Genomic DNA, 18,337 nt, shown 5'->3' on the forward strand with positions numbered 1-18,337 from the left:
CATTTCTTCCGCAGAGGTTATCTGTGAATACAATAAGAAGAAGAAAATTGAATTCCTTATCATTTGAGGTGAATGTAGGACTGTTGTATCAGTTTTGATGTGAGCTATCTTTAGAATGGAAGTGTGAACTCACTGGTCTTCTTGGCTTTGAAGAAGCTGTGACTTTGTACATTCTAGCCCCAGTGGAAATAAACACAGAGTCTCAGCTGCCTAGTTTTCCTTTCAGTGTTCCTGAACTTAATTATTTAAATATCATAATTTCTGTGACAAATGAGGTGTACTAAAATGTGAAAGATAAGAATTTAATTTCTTCTGAGGAATAAAACCAGTTATCGCAGTACATTTCTGACTAAAGAAGAAAGTTCTGTTTTGATAGTTAAAGGCAGTATAAGCAGTATGCAACAATTTGAGTGTATGTGATTTCATGTGAACTCTTTTTTCCAAACTTGATCCAATGAAATTTAATGGGAAAGAAGAGCTTTTGTTTGGTAGGGTTTTTTTTTAATTTTTAGTAAGATTGCTTATTCAGAGGGCTTTCTGTGGTATTTGGAGTACAGTAGAATTTGCAAAATTAGGTGAGAAACAGGAAAATTAGAATTATTTGTTATGTTCCTCAGATTAATCTTTGACATTCTTAGTAATTGTGGCAGCCTTTCAGTGGATGAGCCGATTTTTAAACACATGTTTTGTTGGATATACTGTTTTTGGAAGTTATGCATGTTTTGCCATTGAATCCTGAAAATACAACAACATTCATGTGGATGAATGCTTGTTGCTCTTAGTGACTGAATCCATGTGGAGTCTACTGAGGAATCAATCAGGAGCTCGTGCAGTGTGTATAGTTATCTTCAAAGAAGGAAAGGGCATGTGAAGGTAAATACAAAATACAGAACTGACATAAAGCAAGACAGCCTTTCAATAGATCTTCTATGAGCCATTTTCTGTACGTGCAACATAAGGGAAATATCAATGTAAAAGACATGCTTCTACGTGATAGGCATACACTGATACACGTCTACACTCATTGCTCCAAAAAGCATGTTTGTTCACTGTGATGTTTTTCTAAAAGTTTATTTAACATAACCTGCTCAGAAGTGTCAACCCTCATCTCTAGACTTCTGTTTTTGAGAGGTTTTCCATGCAGAAGTATCATTAAAAGGCCAACCATTATAACGGTGGTACTTAGAGGAATGAAAATTCCTAGGAAAGCTTTGCTTGGATACAGCTATTGGAAAAAAGGCTGTTCTATCTCTCTTTTCTTTAGCAAGATGGTATTTACTCTGACATGATATACCAAGGTGAAAACTGTAGTTTTGTTTTGTTTTTTTTCCCGATAATTCTCTCAGTTTTAAAAGCATTTTTCTTACCTACTGTGAAAAAAGGGACCCGTCTGCCTCTAATGCTCTCTGATCTTCCTAGCCTATGTGGTCTTTTCAGTAGTTGTGTCCCCTTTCCTGTCTATAGTTTTGCATCAGTTCATTCAGCCGGTAATGGATATTTTTGTGAGGATACAGAGGAACGGGAGTAATGAAAATGGTAGTGACTGACAATTCTTATTGCAGTTTGTGAGTATGCCAGGTCTTCTGTAGGTGTCCCAATGCCTGCAGAATCTGTTACCTTATTACCTGACTGGGCAATAAATTCATTCTTGCCATTTTCCATGCAAACATGTTTAAATGATCCTGAATCTGCTGGAGTGACATTCAAGATTTATCAGTATGTATGTCTATAAATTCCAGTAATACATTGGTTATATCTCAGCAATCAACATAGACCTTTGGCTAGGATGCTTACATACAGATTGCAAAGGGAGGGAAAGACATCTTTATTGTGATGCAGATCCTGATCTCCCCGAATCCACAAGGAATTTGAATTTCTTAAGTTTATATGGAAAAGCAATGCAACTTTGAAAGGTAGACTGCAGTATGTTTCCAAACTATGTGTTAATATGTTGTCCAGGAAAAAAGTGGATTATTATCTTACATTTTATAGCAGTTACACACTGAAACTTGAAATGTGTGTAATTTAGTCATAAAACATTTTTTTTTTCTCTACAGAAATAGTAATTTGGTATTGCAGATGGAGATAAGCTTGGAAAAAGAATTAAGTTTGGAGGTTACATTTTTTGATGATGTGAAAGAAGTTTAATTAGGAATATATTAGTCTGTATTTAACTCCCTGTGTTTTGCTGAATCCCTGAGCTGAATTACATCCATCTACAGCTGTAAGAATATGAAGAAGTTTTAATTACTGTCTCTTATATACAGAGAGTTAAGAAACAGCTGTTCTTCTAAGAGATGCTGGTCTGTTTTAATGCATATGCTCTTCTTAATATTGATCTTCCTGACCAAGCAGTTCAAGCTTTTCGATAAATTCTGTGAGATACAAATAGAAAAAGAGCTGTAAGTGCCTAGGTGAATGCACAGTTCTCCAGGGTCCAAGGAAGTTTAAAGGAAGTCTGAATTAATGTAGCACAAAAATTTGTAGGTTCAGAGGGAAATGCAGGCTAGTAAGAATCAACTGGGGTCTGTTTAGGAATGAGTCTTAATTTGTCCATAAACTGAATAGCTTAGTTATCCATATAATTCTGTTCTGAGGTTTCAAGGGTATCTAACAAGAATATATTGGAGAATGGTTAGCAAGTGAGAAAATATTCTTATCTCAAACCTTATGGAGATGTTGCTCAAGATAGTGTTAAAGGTAATATTAGAATATGAAGACTAGGATGTATGTTATTTCACTGAGTTACTATCAAAAAGCTTCTCTGAATATACTATATTTTTTTACATGTGTGCAGTCACAGAACATTATAATTATCAGTAGACATTTAGCTTATAAATATATAATTCAGCTTATCCCTCTCTTTGCTTCAAAATACTTTGCTTTTATTCTTCAGTATTGTTGAAGTAGTTATAGCTTTGCAGTTGGGAACAGTAATATCAGGTTTTTGTATTCAAGTTAGCCTTAAACCAGAAGTTTAGCTTTTATTTATAACTTCTAGTGCATTACTCTATGCTTACACATGGGGTTGGGGACTTAAAGGTGTGAAATAGCTGTGTAGTGTGTAAAGCTGCAAAACTCTGCAAAAACCTGCCAACCAACAAACCCCTTAAAAACAAAACCCAATCCTTTGGTTATAACCAGAAATTTGCCTCTACTTTCTGAAGTATTTTAAGGAGACCTTTTTTGCTTGGTTTCCACAGAAACATTTTGCAGCAAGAAGATATTCATGTTTAAAATAGTTAGGCAAGATAATGGGAAATTGGAGACTCTTACATATCTTACATATCTTGTATTCTTCATCATCTTATGCTTATGATCATGTTCAGCTAAAAAATTGCCTGTTTGATGGTGGTTGTAAGCTAAGTGTATATTAAATTACTATGGTTATTTCATAGAATTAGCCAGACATTCAGAATGGCGGTTCTGGTTAGGATAGCATATTAATATTGTCTGGGAATATAAAGGTTTTATCTTCATTTTCCTCTCATTTCTCTTTCCTCTTCTCTGCCCCCCTTCCACCCCCAAAGGAAATTTGGTTTTAGAGGCTGATGAAGATGTTATGTTTTTTAAAATAATAGCAGACAGTAAGTGAGAAGATACTTAAGGGGAAAAAAGAACCCTAATCAGTTAAACTTATTTCACAGTTCTCAGGAGGCATTTCACAGTTCTCAGGAGGCTATAAGTTGTAAATTGATACAACCCTGGGGTGAAAGAAGAGGTGGAATGAAATCAGATTTCATCTAGATGTATGAAGGGAAAATGGCACAAAAATCTAATTTTTACACTTAAAATGCACTCATTAGTGATACATAGCCAAACATGTCAAGCCACACATTTCACAAAGCTTATTACTGTGTTCCTTGCAGTGAATTCAGAGTGATATAAAGATTTTTCTTGGTGACACCTGATATTCACATAGACCTTTCTGGTAGTAAATGCAATGCTTTGTCATGTTTTACAGTAGATGAACACAATGAACTTAACAGAATTTTAATTTAGCTAATGTGCTGCACATACTCTTTAGCTATGCTTATTAAGCGTCTTCCTCTAGTGCAGTCCCTGCCACCCTTCATGGATATTGTATCAGACAAAAAACCTGTCTCTGTATTTTCAAAGCAGCCCAAAGAATGAATATTTGGTACTTTAGAGATTTCTTTGTCTTCATAAGAACAGCATGTTCAGCTATGTTTCTCTGATGCTATGGAACTGTCACACTAAAGGCTAAAAGTCCTAAAAATAGGGGCTAGGACACTGGCACAGCAATAAAATTTGGGATGTGATTAGAAAAACTATTGGAGTGACAAAGGGTGACACTGGGAATAAATTCAGTTCAGTTTTTTGGTTGCTGAATTTAGTTTTCTTTCAATTAAGATGATTAAAAGAAAGAGAAAATAAGATGCCAGAAGTGGGTGAGAGAGTAGTGTGAAGGTGAGGGATGGGAAGATATTTATAAGGAAAGAGGAGAAAAGAATGATGCATTTGATAAAAAGAAGAAAGAAGTTAGACATCCAGCAAATTGTTGTTTTCTTATTTACGTCTGGGAAACACATACTAGATCAGAGACAACATCTGAAAACTTGTATATGCAGATAAAAGAAGTCAGCTTGGCTGTACTTTCCATAAATAGGTTGAGGCTTTGTCTGCACACAGTGACATTTAATTAAGTAAGCTGAAAGCGATTTTTTTCATCCTGTGTTTTAGTTATGGTTGAAATATTATTGTGGTTTGTAATTTTGTATGCTTATCTGAGTAAAATTCCATTAAGTATATTAGGAATTTGCCTGCTCTGGGGCGTTTAGTAATATTCTATCTATATAGTTATTTTTCCGACAATTTTACTGAGTAATTGAAGAACTGGATGGTAACCTAGTCCTGTGACACACAGTTTTATTTGCACTTGTTTATATTCACACAGAATAAAGCAAATAAGTGTATGATGGATATCTCTGCTAAAAATGGGGGACTGTCAGCCACCTGAGAAGTAGGGTTTTTTGTAGGGATCTAGTTATGATACAGTGGTTTTGTAATTTATATAGGAGCTCCTGACCACATAATAATGATAATTTGTCACCTTCCTTAACAGACTTATTCTAGTGAGAAATTTAATATAGTAAAGTAACATTTTTAACTGGTGCCATACTTCTGCATGGGGTTTTTTTGTGACACTACTCTCTATTGAAGTGGTGTAGTGGATGTACCAGGTTTTTACACATACAAACAAATGTATTTTAGCAGATGATTAAGTGCAGATAAACAACGTATTTCATACAAGATTGTTACCCCTCTCTCCCATTAACATTCCTACTCCCACCCCAGATCAGAAACAGCCCAGCACAGGATGCTTTCTTTTAGATCTCCACAGATACTTGCCTGCCACAATCCAACATAAGTTTTGTCCTAGTTATCAGAGTGTGCTTATTAAATAATAATGAGAAGAGAGATCTCATCCTGTCATAAAGCATAGTGGGGTTTTTTATTAAGTGTAAAGAGAATCTGAATTAAAAGGTCTGCACTTTTTTTCATTTGCATACTCTATGAGTAACTAATAACTAACAGTAAATAATATAGTTAGAAAATATGAAAGACAAGCAGTGAGGCAGAGAGGGAGAGAGGGAGAGAGAGAGAGAGAGAGAGAGAGAGAGAGAGAGAGAGAGAGAGAGAGAATTGATTGTGCTTGCTAATCTGAAGTAATACCAGAAGATGCCCATCTTGAATGAGACACAGAGATCAGAGAAATGAGATCTGATGGTCAGAGGTGTTTCTCTGCCCCTCTCTGGAGGCATTGCAAGACTGTCGTATCAAAGTCCAGCAGATTCCCCTTCCAGAAATCATTCAAGAAATTATCATAAATATTAATTATGACTGATAGACTTTTAAGATACATGAAATTGTCCTTTCACTGAACCTCCTCTTTGCAGTTCTGATTCCTTCCATTCAGTTGCCAAAATCCTACTAGGAAGGCAAATGCCAAACAAACATCCCAGCTGAAATGGTAGATCCCTTTGCTATTAGTGTATCTTTCGTCTTTCCTCTGCCCACTTTCTCTTCTGAAGAAAACCCTTGTTTGCTTTCTTTTTTGTTTCTTAGCTGTTAGAAAGCCTTTAAAAATGCTTTTACTTCCCTGTCATGGCATTATGCTCTTTGGAGGGAGGATCAGCTGGAGTCATGGCAAAGAAAACTGCTGTCCTGGTAGTTTTATTTTGTATTCACCGTATGATTCACAGTATTGCATTGTTCCTTCCCAGAGGGGGAAGATTGGTCTCTCATGCAAATCACTGGTCCTTTTCTAGGCTTTTGTAGCCATCCTGAAATTGTTGGAAGGGATCCTTCTTTCTGCAGAGCGGGAAGGAGGAATTGCACCAGACAGGCTGGCCCCAGTTATTTTATCTCTTTCCTGTGTCTCTTACAGCTCCTTTTGAGGAGCAGGCACCAGGCAGTACCTATACTGTGTTCCCAGGGCTTCTGCTGGTCTTGTGCATTGGGTGTGCCAAATTCAGTGACATTATTTGGCATAACTTGAGACTTGCATTGTTTTGAGTACACAGAATCTGGCCCACAGCCTTGTCTGTATGCAAAAGTGTCCTTCCTCATTTAAGCTGAGTGGATAAACAAGTGTTTTTCTATTGACCCAAGTGGTACATGAAGTTGGTACCAGTTAAAGAAACGTGGTGTGTGTACGTTATTTCAGCTGATAATATTTTGTGAGTAGAGATGTCCAGAGAAAGATTCGGCTTTCACAGAGACTTGTTAGTGTTCATGGAAGTGCAGCTTTTATCCTCAGGAATGCCTCCAAGCCTTGAAAAGTCTAAGAAAAACAAAGAGAATGTGCACAAATAGAAATTTACTTTTAAATAAATAAAGTCACAAAGTGAAGTAGAAGGAATAAGGCTAGGAACTGTGTGGATAGATCTGCACTCTGATTGAAGGTAGCAGGCTCCAAGCAAGTTAAGCAGGACAGAAGTTTTAATTTAACCCCCATCTCCACAGACATCAGCCACATGCATGCAGAGGATTATTACCACCATCTGTTTTATCTACAGTAGTTTTCATCAGTTGTGTTATTTTGTGGGTTTTTAAAGTGCTTAAGCACTGCTTTGAAGCTGTTGTGTTAATTGTTAATTTGGGCTGAATCTGCATGGATGCCTATAGCAGTGTCAGCATGCTAAGATTGGAACTGTTAGATTAATGAATGGAAGTATCAGCTCTGTGCTTGTGCAGTACATTAATAGCTGTGTCAGTTCAATCAAATACACTACTGACTTTGTCACTGTGAAATACTATTTACCAGATCTTAGATGGACTTCTGAGAAAGATGAATGTAATCTTCCATTTTTTTCTGTCTTAAAAATCAGGTAACTAAATTCTTTACATAGATTATTTTATTACTGTTCTTCACAGGAGGAGAATTGATATACTGGTAGATTTGCATTCTTCACTTAAATGAAATATACATGTATGAGGAACATTGTAGTGAATGGAAGGAAACTAACCATTATCTTTAATATAGCTTGCTCTTATATTCGGATTTACTGGAGTTAATGTTGAGAGGAGAGGAGAGGAGAGGAGAGGAGAGGAGAGGAGAGGAGAGGAGAGGAGAGGAGAGGAGAGGAGAGGAGAGGAGAGGAGAGGAGAGGAGAGGAGAGGAGAGGAGAGGAGAGGAGAGGAGAGGAGAGGAGAGGAGAGGAGAGGAGAGGAGAGGAGAGGAGAGGAGAGGAGAGGAGAGGAGAGGAGAGGAGAGGAGAGGAGAGGAGAGGAGAGGAGACTCGAGGAGAGGAGACTCGAGGAGAGGAGACTCGAGGAGAGGAGACTCGAGGAGAGGAGACTCGAGGAGAGGAGAGGAGAGGAGAGGAGAGGAGAGGAGAGGAGAGGAGAGGAGAGGAGAGGAGAGGAGAGGAGAGGAGAGGAGAGGAGAGGAGAGGAGAGGAGAGGAGAGGAGAGGAGAGGAGAGGAGAGGAGAGGAGAGGAGAGGAGAGGAGAGGAGAGGAGAGGAGAGGAGAGGAGAGGAGAGGAGAGGAGAGGAGAGGAGAGGAGAGGAGAGGAGAGGAGAGGAGAGGAGAGGAGAGGAGAGGAGAGGAGAGGAGAGGAGAGGAGAGGAGAGGAGAGGAGAGGAGAGGAGAGGAGAGGAGAGGAGAGGAGAGGAGAGGAGAGGAGAGGAGAGGAGAGGAGAGGAGAGGAGAGGAGAGGAGAGGAGAGGAGAGGAGAGGAGAGGAGAGGAGAGGAGAGGAGACTCGAGGAGAGGAGAGGAGAGGAGAGGAGAGGAGACTCGAGGAGACTCGAGGAGACTCGAGGAGACTCGAGGAGAGGAGAGGAGACTCGAGGAGACTCGAGGAGAGGAGAGGAGAGGAGAGGAGAGGAGAGGAGAGGAGAGGAGAAAAGGAGAAAAGGAGAAAAGGAGAAAAGGAGAAAAGGAGAAAAGAGGAGTATTCTTCTTCCTTAATTTTTTTAATTTGTTTTTTCTTTCTTCTTTACAGAACCTGAAGAAGGTGTTTGTAGAATTTAGCCATCAGGAGCTATTTGAGTTCTACAACAAGGTCTGTACATTTTACAATACTATAGTTTCTTTGTAAACACCTTATGCTGCTCAGCAGGAAGTGTTGCCTATATTAATTAAATTTAATAAAAATGGAAAGAAGAGATCCAACTTCAAATAAGGCTGTTGGATTTCTTTAATCACATAAACCATTTTGAAGAAGAGCCTCTGCATTCAGCTTTGGAATATGCAGGGCTTGGGTCACTATAAGCAAAGCTGGCAGTAGATCAGGAGGAATAGCTGATGATTGACAGTGGGGATCTCTCTGGAGACAGCATCTTTGTGTTACATCTTCAGTCAAGATGCTAGGCTCGTAATCCAGTCAAACTGAACTCTATTATTTTTTTTCCTTGTTATTATGCATTGGAAATTCACAGGAAAACATCTGTGCATGCTAAAGAGTTAGTATTTAGACAACTGTTTCTTTAAAATTTGAATATTTAAACTGCAGCAATGAATTCTAATAGCCTCATGTAAAAACAAATATTCATGAGTACAGGATTTTTATATTGGTATGCAAATATATTTGGTATGCATAGTTGAAGATATTGGATATTTCTGTTAGCATGTTTCTAAACAACTTTTTACGAGTGGAGTTTTTTTCCTCTCTTTTTTTTTCCTTTAAATAGCTGGAAACTATACAAGCACAGCTGGATTCCCTTACGTGATGTTTTAGAAGACTTATTTCTCTATCGTGCTCCTGCCACCTCATTATTTTGAATTGAAGATAGATTGCCGAGCTGTGTTTCCTGAAGGATTCAGCAGGTTGCTTCTTGTGAAATTATTTGGCTTATTTGCTTTTTAGACCAGTACCATTAGCCAAGAGTCTTTGTTGAGGGTCTGAAGATCCTAATGGACTTTCTCTTTTTTGCTTAGCAGTTGTGAAAAATGTCTTCTTTACTTGCAGTGGGGAAACACCCTGCCCACCCCCTCCCCCTGCAAAAGAATGCTACCCTGCTTCTGAAATAGTTTTTTTCATCCTATTATGTGTGTTAATTGATTCTGGTAGAAATTTGCATGTTAGTGAGAGACCACGAAAAAAGTATTTTTTTGTAGACATAAATGTGGAAGTTGTAAGAAAATACACAACTAATAGAATCTCTATCCTTTTTAAATATTATTCACACAATTGATAATGCTTCTTGCAGATTTTTCAAAATAAATTCAGAATTTTAAAAGCTTATTTTGGGGCTCGTCAAACTTCATTTTGTTGTCTTTGTTCAATTTTAGTTTGGTGGGGTTTTTTATTTGAAATAATCAACAATATCTCTGATTTACATGTTTACTCTTGGCACTGAAAAGAAACATGGCTTCTTAGCACTGCTTGCCCCATAATGAATCTAAAAAGTACGGTGTATAACTGAAGGGAGAAATCTCAGAGTATAAAACAAAAAATGCTGAAATTACCTGACAGATTTCTGAAAGCTATGTTGATCCTTCCTCATGCTGTTTATACCACCAGTGTTTTTACACTGAGCAGTAAAAATTGAAGTATAGTGATTAAAGGCTAAGTTGGTCATACTCTTTCCCATTAGTTCCAGATGATCCATGAGCAGCAGGAGGAAGGTAAAAGTCATCTTAGTTCTTTGTTGCCATTTATTGACAGGCAACTTCATTGCTGCACAGTTTACAACTGTGGGCTCTGGCCTTTTAGGAGGTGAGAGGAAATTTGCCTGAGATTAAGAACATTTTCTTCCTGATGCCTACATCAGGGATGGTTAATACCCAGCCAGTCAGTTTCCTTCTCTAGCTTGTTTCTCATGACTGTAGATAAAAGTATAACCAAAATGTATGTTTTGAATAGCTGGTTGTCCTGAATAGTTCAGAACCTCCTGTGCCAGATTTCCCAATTTGTTGCTTTTGGAGGTTTGTGCCCTTTAGTTGCTTTGTTGTTAGAGATTTGAGTGAGGTTTGCACAAGTTGTCCAAGCTGAAAATTCATAGATTCAGGTGGTAAAGCTATTAACGGCCTATGTGTGAGTAAAGGACACTGAAGGGAAAAGACACACTTGCCATAGTCCTTTGCTCTTAAAGGAAAAGCCAAATGATACTCTACCCCTCTGATACAGTAATACTGTTCCCCTGGAAGAAGAGATCAGTCACCATTGCACAGCAGAATATCCTCAGCTGTCCACTTATGGCTTGTGAGGCTGGCTGCCAAAATCACGTCCTGTCATAAGCCCCAGCAAACGTGCCATATCTTCTGGAGGTACAGTGCTCTCACCCACAGACGTCACATCCTCGGTCTGGCTGGTCAACAAGAGCTTGCCAGCTCACTCATCTCACACTGCACAGACTGGAGCATGTCTGCAGGTGGACACATCCCCACCATTCCCTCTGCTTGCTGACAATAGTAGTGCTTTATAGTTAGTGCAGCTGAGGGAATCCCCTTCTGCATGACATGTCTTCTCTGCCAGTCCTGTGGCATGGTATGCTCTGTGCTAGAACACTGCTCTTGAGCCTTTTCTCTGAGTTTCCAGAGTTTCCGTTCTGGAAGTCAGGTCTGAAGTGAGTTCAGAATTTCCTCTGTGGATTCAGGACATACTAAGGTGGTTGTGTGAGGGGTTTAAGTTACCTTTGTGAATGTAGGCAGTTATTGATGAATCCTGGAGGAGGAGGTGAGGGCTGGACTGGTTTGGGGAGCAAGAGCCATTGGACAAATCAGCAGGCACATCTGAAAAAAGAAATGAGAGTAAGAAGAAATGGGGAAGAAAAAGGAAGGAGAGGGGTAGATAAATGGATATTTCCAAGGATGGAATTTGGGTGATGGAAAATACCAGAAAGAGAGCAGAAACACTGGAAAAGATGACAAAAGTATATATACAAAGAAAATATTAAGCAGAGAGGGAGAAAAGACGAATGAGATGTAAATTGGGGAATCAAAGTAAACCAGAATTAACTATGGGAACTAGCCAGTTGCATAACTGCGCCTAGTATTTCAAACTAACCCAGAAGTGTCATCCTTGGTGCAAAGCTGACCAAGATCAAAGTGTGGGATAATGAAAAACAGATTTTAAATCAAGCTTTAATAGGAAATATTAAAAATATATAAAATTCTGTTGAAAGGGAAGAAAAAGTCTCAAATTACAGTAATTCTGTAAAATTTATTTAATGTTTATTCTTGTTTGCAGATGACCGAAAAGATTTATGATTTCTTTACAGTGGCTGCCTTTTATTTTTACTAACTGTACTGAATTCTTATTGTCAAAAGCTTTATTGTAAGAAGTAGAGTGGTTACCTTTAGTCAAGGACTGCTGAGAAATAAAAATTTAGTTTGAAAAGACTTTCCTGTATGGAATGGGAGGCTTTGGGGTTGTACATTGTTATGGAGCAAGGGCATAACCTGTACCATCTTAGTGAAAAACATTGTCACTTAAATTTAAGTGCTCCTGACTAAGGAGACAAAATTAGCTAACAAAGAAAGAGTAGAATAATTTGAGGGGGTTTGTTAGGTCTTGCAGAAAAGAAGGCTTTTATCCTTGTTGGTTCTCTCTGGGCCTGAGTGGACATCGAGAGGGGAAGTTTGGTCTTCCCCTGAGAGAAGCTGCTGGTCCTGGTGTCTCAGAAGTGTCAGTGAGTAAGAGGAGAAACAAGCACTGGCACAGACTGGGTGATGCCTGGGTAGGTCTGCATGGAGCAGGGACTAGACCCAGTGCCTTGGGGGTGGCAGAAAGAAAAACACTTCCTGGGAGGAAGGCAGCGTGTAGACTGCACAGAACTGAGCACACTAGGCTGGAGTGGGAGCCTGGACAGGTGTGTTCATTCTGAAGGTGTTCAAGCTTTGGTTATGTTTGCTGGTAAAAAACAGAACAGTGAGTCTTGGGTGTGTTTTGAAGATTTTTTTGCAGAAAACAAAAGGGATGCATCTCATGCTCTTTCCAATTCAGGATCCTAGTGGCCTGTCATATCTCTTGGACTTGATCCATATTTGAAATTACAAAGACTTCACATAGTATTGAAGGAAGATATTTGCAGAGACTTATTGAACTCTAAAACTGAAATTGGAATGAGTAAGGATTACTAAATCTTTCAGATGTTTCAGTGCATTTTAAAAACACTTAATTCATCTTTGTTCAGACATTAAAGACAGTATTTTCTGTGACTGTATTTCTTTCAAAACTATAATGTCAAAATCTGCCTCAAATGGACTACTGGCAAAAGAAGGAAATTTCTCAGGTGTAACAAGCATCAGTAATATTTTGATGTGAAGATTTGGAGTTCTGGGCCTAAGGGAAAGCCAGTGTGAGAAGTGCCTCAAAAACACCAAATTACTGGTGAAGAGCAGCCACTTGTACATCATTGAGCAATACTAACACTAATGGCACATTAATGCTTGTTGAGTACGAATGCATTAGACTGTCTCTGCCCATTTCAGTCTTGGACATGTAATTCCTGTTTTAAAGCAAATACAAAATGTCTGTAAGTTTTTGTATTTTATTTTTATTGAAATAAAATATATAGTTAGACAAATATAGCTTTGCTGTCTCAAATTTTGACTAACTGCCAAACCTGTTTTGGCTGTCTAGAGGAGGCTTTCAAATTCTCCTTTAATTCCTGAGTTTGCTGACATGTAAATTTTGAATAATGACCTGCAGCTTCATTTCTACAGTCTGATTTTAGGGGCTCTGAAGTCTTGTTCTTTCAAAGCATAAAGAATTTACTGACATGCTAATTCTTACCTTGGTCAAAGGAAGAAAAGTGGTTATTGTTATAAAATAGTATAAGCTCCCCTTTCACACTTGTTCATATTCTAATTTTCTTGTTTCCAACATCATCAGTAACATTTCATTGCTTGGCTGTATTGGCATATCATATCTTCAAAGACTATGAGTTTTCTGACATTATGGTAAAATAATGACAAAGCTTAATAATGCCTGCTGACCAGTGAACAAGTATCAGAGCATTTTGTGTTATAAATGTATAAATATATATAGTAAGCTTATATATATATAAGCTTCATAATAAGCTTTGTATTATAAGCTTTTATTTGACCAATGAAAATTAGTAATGTTTGAGGTACTGTGTGGAAGTTCCTTTTCGATGGAGCAGACAAACTGACCTGAATAACAGTGATTTTGAGGTATGTGAACCACAGTGCTGCTGACTGACACACTGTTGATGATGTCTTATTAAGATAAAGGAATAAGATGCTTTTATCTGCAATTGCATGAATTGATTCCTGAATTCCATGGAAATTAATCAGTTTTGTTGGATCTTCCCTTGGCCTCCTTAATTGTTGATCATACCAAATTATATGCTGTGATTTGGACCGTCCCTTCATCCCTTCATTATTTTGTTTCTCAAGAGGTAAAAACTACTGGTCTGTCACAAATCAGAGAGTGTTCATCTGTGTTCAGCTATACATCCAGGAAGTACTTGTCCCTGTCACTTAGGGGGATTAGTCTTTTTTTCTATTGAGGTCAAAATATATTTTGTGGTTATCCAATGTTTTGTTGATTTTTGAAACCAAAGGAAGGCAATTTGGAGTCCTTCCCATGGTGGAAGCATAACTGTCTTGACCAGGTGTTCTAATAAGATGATCACATTTTTAGAGCACTTTTAACTTCTTGTTATTAAACATTCATTTCCCCTTTATGGTAACACAAAACATACATTCAAGAAAATGGGGATTAATGTAGTACCTGTCTCTGAGATGGCTGTGGAGATCCACAAAGGCCAGCACAGGCAGCTGTAGAGTACTAGTTCTGAGACTGGACACGCTGGAGCAGCAAATGAGCTCTTTTGGAATGCACCCTCTGGTCATTCAGGACAAGGGAAGGGAGGAGGAAGCAGCACTCCCTGGACAGCATAAACAAGATTCCTCACCTTTTTGCTGTGTTGGAAGGGTTGTCCCACCAGGGTTAATATGAAGAGCTCTGCATACCGGTGAGCTGCCTTTATTTCATTTAGTTCCCATCTATGCTTTCAGTAGGCAGGGCAGCTCTTCAATAAATTGCATTTCATGGGCAGCATGAGAATCCTGTGCTTTTTCTGTCATGCGCTTGTCTGTTTTTCTGCTTCCAGGGTTAAGAAATTCTTCTTTGTTAAAAAAAGAAAAAAAGTCAGTTTGAGTCAAGAAATTATGCAGTTAATGTATGTAGTAAGCACCTTAAATAACGTTTGCATTCGTGTGTTTGCTTCTAGTTTCAAAGTGTTTGTCATAGCCAATATCCTTGCAGGCAGCAGAGAAGGAATCTCGGTGAGGTCAGTGAAGCCCTGGGAGTGAGGGAAGGACCATGTCTCCTGTTCTATGCACTCCTCCCTGTTGAGCCCTGTGGGGCAGCTCTGGCTGTGAGCCTTTGTTTGCATCTCAAACTGCCAGTTAGTTGAGCAGTCACTACCTCTTTACTAGATAACAGTGCATCAGGAAAAGGTCTGACTGCATCAGAAAATAGTCAGCCTAAGTGTTGTTACCTTAGCTCTTCACTCAGGAAAGGATGGGATTATTTTCTTTATGCAAGCTGCAGTTCTGTCCAGGTCTCCTCCACGTTAGGAATGAGGTCAGAGTAGTGCTTTGCAGATCAGATGAATCCTTGAGACCTCTGTCAGGAGCCATGCCTTGTGATGGTGGATCTCCACCATCTTCTGCTCTTCGAATTCCTAGCAAATTCTTGCCGCTTTTCACTCATACACAGCCTGGAGAGAGGCACTACAGGCCTCAAGAACAGAAAAGGATCTTTCTCTTGCTTCATCTCTGCTTCCAAGAGGATCACTTCTCTCTCAGGCTAATTTTAAAAGAATTAAGAATTTTAGAAAAGTTAAAGCTTTTAGCTAAAGATAGGCTTTTCTGGAATTAATTAGAGTTAATGATAGGTTAGAAGCAGGATTTGAGATAATGAATCCTGGATTTAGGTTACTTGTCATTGTATGTTTGTAGATTACTTGCCATTGTATGTTTGCTTAGCTGTGCTTATGATGAGAAAAGGAGAAATTGATAAACAGGCCCAAGAAGAACACGGACCTTACATCTGGAAACCTATTTAAAAGTCATGAAGGGAGTGTCCTGGGGTGACTTTATGATACTGGTATCCCCAGTCATCTGGTTAATGTTATGTATTAAGTTCTGCACCTTTAAGACTGGCTTTGAGAGCAAGAGTGGGGGGAAGAAGAAGCTGCAGTTTGTGTTAAAGAAAAACATCACTCCCACACATCTCGCGCCTGGACTGTGGTGTCTGCAGCACGGACAGACAGCGGGACAGAGCTTCTCTCTGGCTTTTAGTTAGTTTTAGCTAGCTGAGGCAGAGGAGTTCCCTGGACCTTTGTGGTTTTTTTGGATCTGTGCAAGCCTGCTCTGGACTGAACACCCAGCCAAACCCCAGGAGCTCACACCTTTGGCCCACCGGGGCCTGGGCCTCGGCACTTTCCAGCGCCAGAGGGATGGATAAGAACCTGAGTGAGCCGAGCTACACCACATGAAAAAGACTTTTCTTCCTAGACTTGCCATCCCATTGAACAGCAAGAAGTTTTATTATGTAATATTATTCAATTTCTGTTAAATAAACAGCTTTTTCCACTTCTCTCCAAAGAATTTTTTTTTTCCTTTTCCCGGACCAGTTGGTGGGGAGAGGCATTTCCCTGGGGAAATCCCCATTTGGAGTTTTCCTCCCTAATTTGCCCTAAACTAGGACAGGAAGGAAATTGGAGTTCCCCCAAGTGTTGTTTGTAATGTCAACCATTGTAAAGGTAGAAAGGTCAGAGTGAGGAAGATGGGTTTTCCTTCATCTTTTTACGACTGCTCCTCACTAAAAATGACCACCCTCTCAATTCAGGGAACCAGCCATACAGGCGTAACGACCTTTTAAACTCATTACCATGTATTTTAATACAAAGTGGGGAATGGGAGGTGTTAGCATTATGAATATGTATTAGTATTTTGGATAATCAAGACTTTTGTAAATAGACCCTGGAATCTTCTGTCAATTCGCAGTGTGTATTAAGGGGGCGACCCCCACACTTGCTGCACTTTAGTGCTGATTAAACATACAATTTCTAACTTTAAACTGTTAGAGAGTCTTTTGTCTGTCAACAGATTGATATTGATACTAGATCAGTATCGATACTTGGTAAATCACTAGTGTTCAGTACAGTTCCAGGTAGTACCCTACCTACAAGCTTTTGTTTTCTCATCGTGCCAAGTTTGAAACTCACTTTGAGAAAGGTCCAGAAAAGATCTGTACGAGAAGAAAAGTAAAACAAGACTAACATTTCAGGATATTCCCTTTCAGAAGTATTATGCACTACTTGGCCATTTCTGGAGAAAACTCTGTTCAACTAATCAATGATAAAATTTATTCTTTGCAGCCAAATGGCCTACATGAATAAAATTATCATTGTTTCCCCACATCATCCTTATGGATTGCAGCAAGCTAAAATATCCTTGGAATCAGATTTAGGGGAACAGAAGTGAAGTACATCAGAAAAGTGTAGAATAAATGAAGCCTGTAAGTGTGAACTGATACTTTCAGAACTGTGTTCACTCACTGTCTGACAGGATGAATGGCAGTGATCCCAGTTTCTTGGGTAATCTGATACTAGAACATAATAAAAAAACCACCCTAGTTAAAATATATATAAAGAGACAAAAATTACACAAATAAACAAAGCAGAGTCTCCTTTAAGCAAGAGAGGATACTATGTCACTGAGGATGCTTGAAGTGAGAAGTTTTCTCAGGTCTTACTTGGGGCAGCACAGACTGTGTGTAATCCTCATTGCAGTACCCAGTAAGTGACTTGGAGAGCTTTTGATGTCCTCCTGCAACAGAACTGCATCTCTCCATATTCTGTCAAATGTCACCCTTGCATCTACCCATTAAATCTGTTTGGCAGCCTACTGATTGATTGCTTTGGGTCTGTAGTCCAAAGAAGGACAGTCTGAGTGCTCTTCTGTGTGTCAAGACGGAAGTTATAAGGTCCTGAATGAACTCAAGCACTGCTGGGCAGTGCTGCTCTTAACTTCTGCAAACAGCACCCAAGTGGGAATGCAAAGCATCTCAAGTAATTTTAGTGTCTTTCTGTCTGAACAGGCTGTTTTTGCTAGGATTCATAGACCAGGTTTTGGGTGGGTGAGTGTCTGTCTCAGCACTGAAGTTGGTAAGTTTTAAGATCCAACTTCTGTCTGAGAACAGAGAAGTTTTAAATTAATATTTAGTTGAAATACTCAATATGAAAGAGAAGCCAAAGGTGGAGTTTCTTCTGGTGCCTGGAGCAAAGTTCATGCTTTAACTACTATGTTAGATGAATAAAATCTACCCTTGAGTTCCTTCCAGATGGGCCTGGATATGAATGTGTAAAAGTATCTGAGCAAGAGGTCGTATCCCTGTGGTATAATGATAATAATAATTTCAGCCCATTGGAAGACAGGAAATCTCCTATTAATCAACCTTATTCCAGTGTGCAAGGTCACAAAGCATGAACTTGGTACCTTATTCTGTGTTTCATATCCCTGCCTAAGTCAAACCCAGGCTGCAGACATGACTGTACTTTTTACTGGCCAGAGTAGCCCCATTGTCATATCTTCAGTCAACTGGTTTTGGTGGTTTCAAATCAGACAGAGCCTTCAGCTGCCACGTTAGCCCACTTCTGCATCCAAGGTGTTAGTCCTTGAAAATTCAACCCTTGAGAGTTCTGTCAACCTCCAGATAAAGCAGCCTCTTGCACGAAAAGATAGAAGGAATCTTCTTATCACTTTTATGAAGATCTACTCTACCTCTTGACTATCAATATACATGTATATATGTATATATATACATCATGTATACACACATCTTTACAGAATAATTCTGATGACAGTCAAAGATGCTACAGA

The 18,337-nt window shown here is 38.9% G+C and overlaps 1 protein-coding gene across 1 annotated transcript in view; it reads left to right on the forward strand.

Annotated features, from left to right (window-relative positions):
* Nucleotides 1-9,716, forward strand: part of COMMD10 (COMM domain containing 10) — a 107,627-nt gene extending 97,911 nt beyond the window's left edge. The window contains exons 6-7 of the mRNA XM_058827650.1: nucleotides 8,475-8,534; nucleotides 9,163-9,716. Of these exons, the coding sequence (XP_058683633.1) occupies nucleotides 8,475-8,534; nucleotides 9,163-9,201 (99 nt within the window). The 3' untranslated portion in view covers nucleotides 9,202-9,716. The remainder of the gene's footprint in view (nucleotides 1-8,474; nucleotides 8,535-9,162) is intronic.
* The last annotated feature ends 8,621 nt before the right edge of the window (nucleotides 9,717-18,337 follow it).

The sequence above is a fragment of the Poecile atricapillus genome, chromosome Z (genome assembly GCF_030490865.1).
Source record: "Poecile atricapillus isolate bPoeAtr1 chromosome Z, bPoeAtr1.hap1, whole genome shotgun sequence".
NCBI classification, from domain to species: Eukaryota; Metazoa; Chordata; class Aves; order Passeriformes; family Paridae; genus Poecile; species Poecile atricapillus.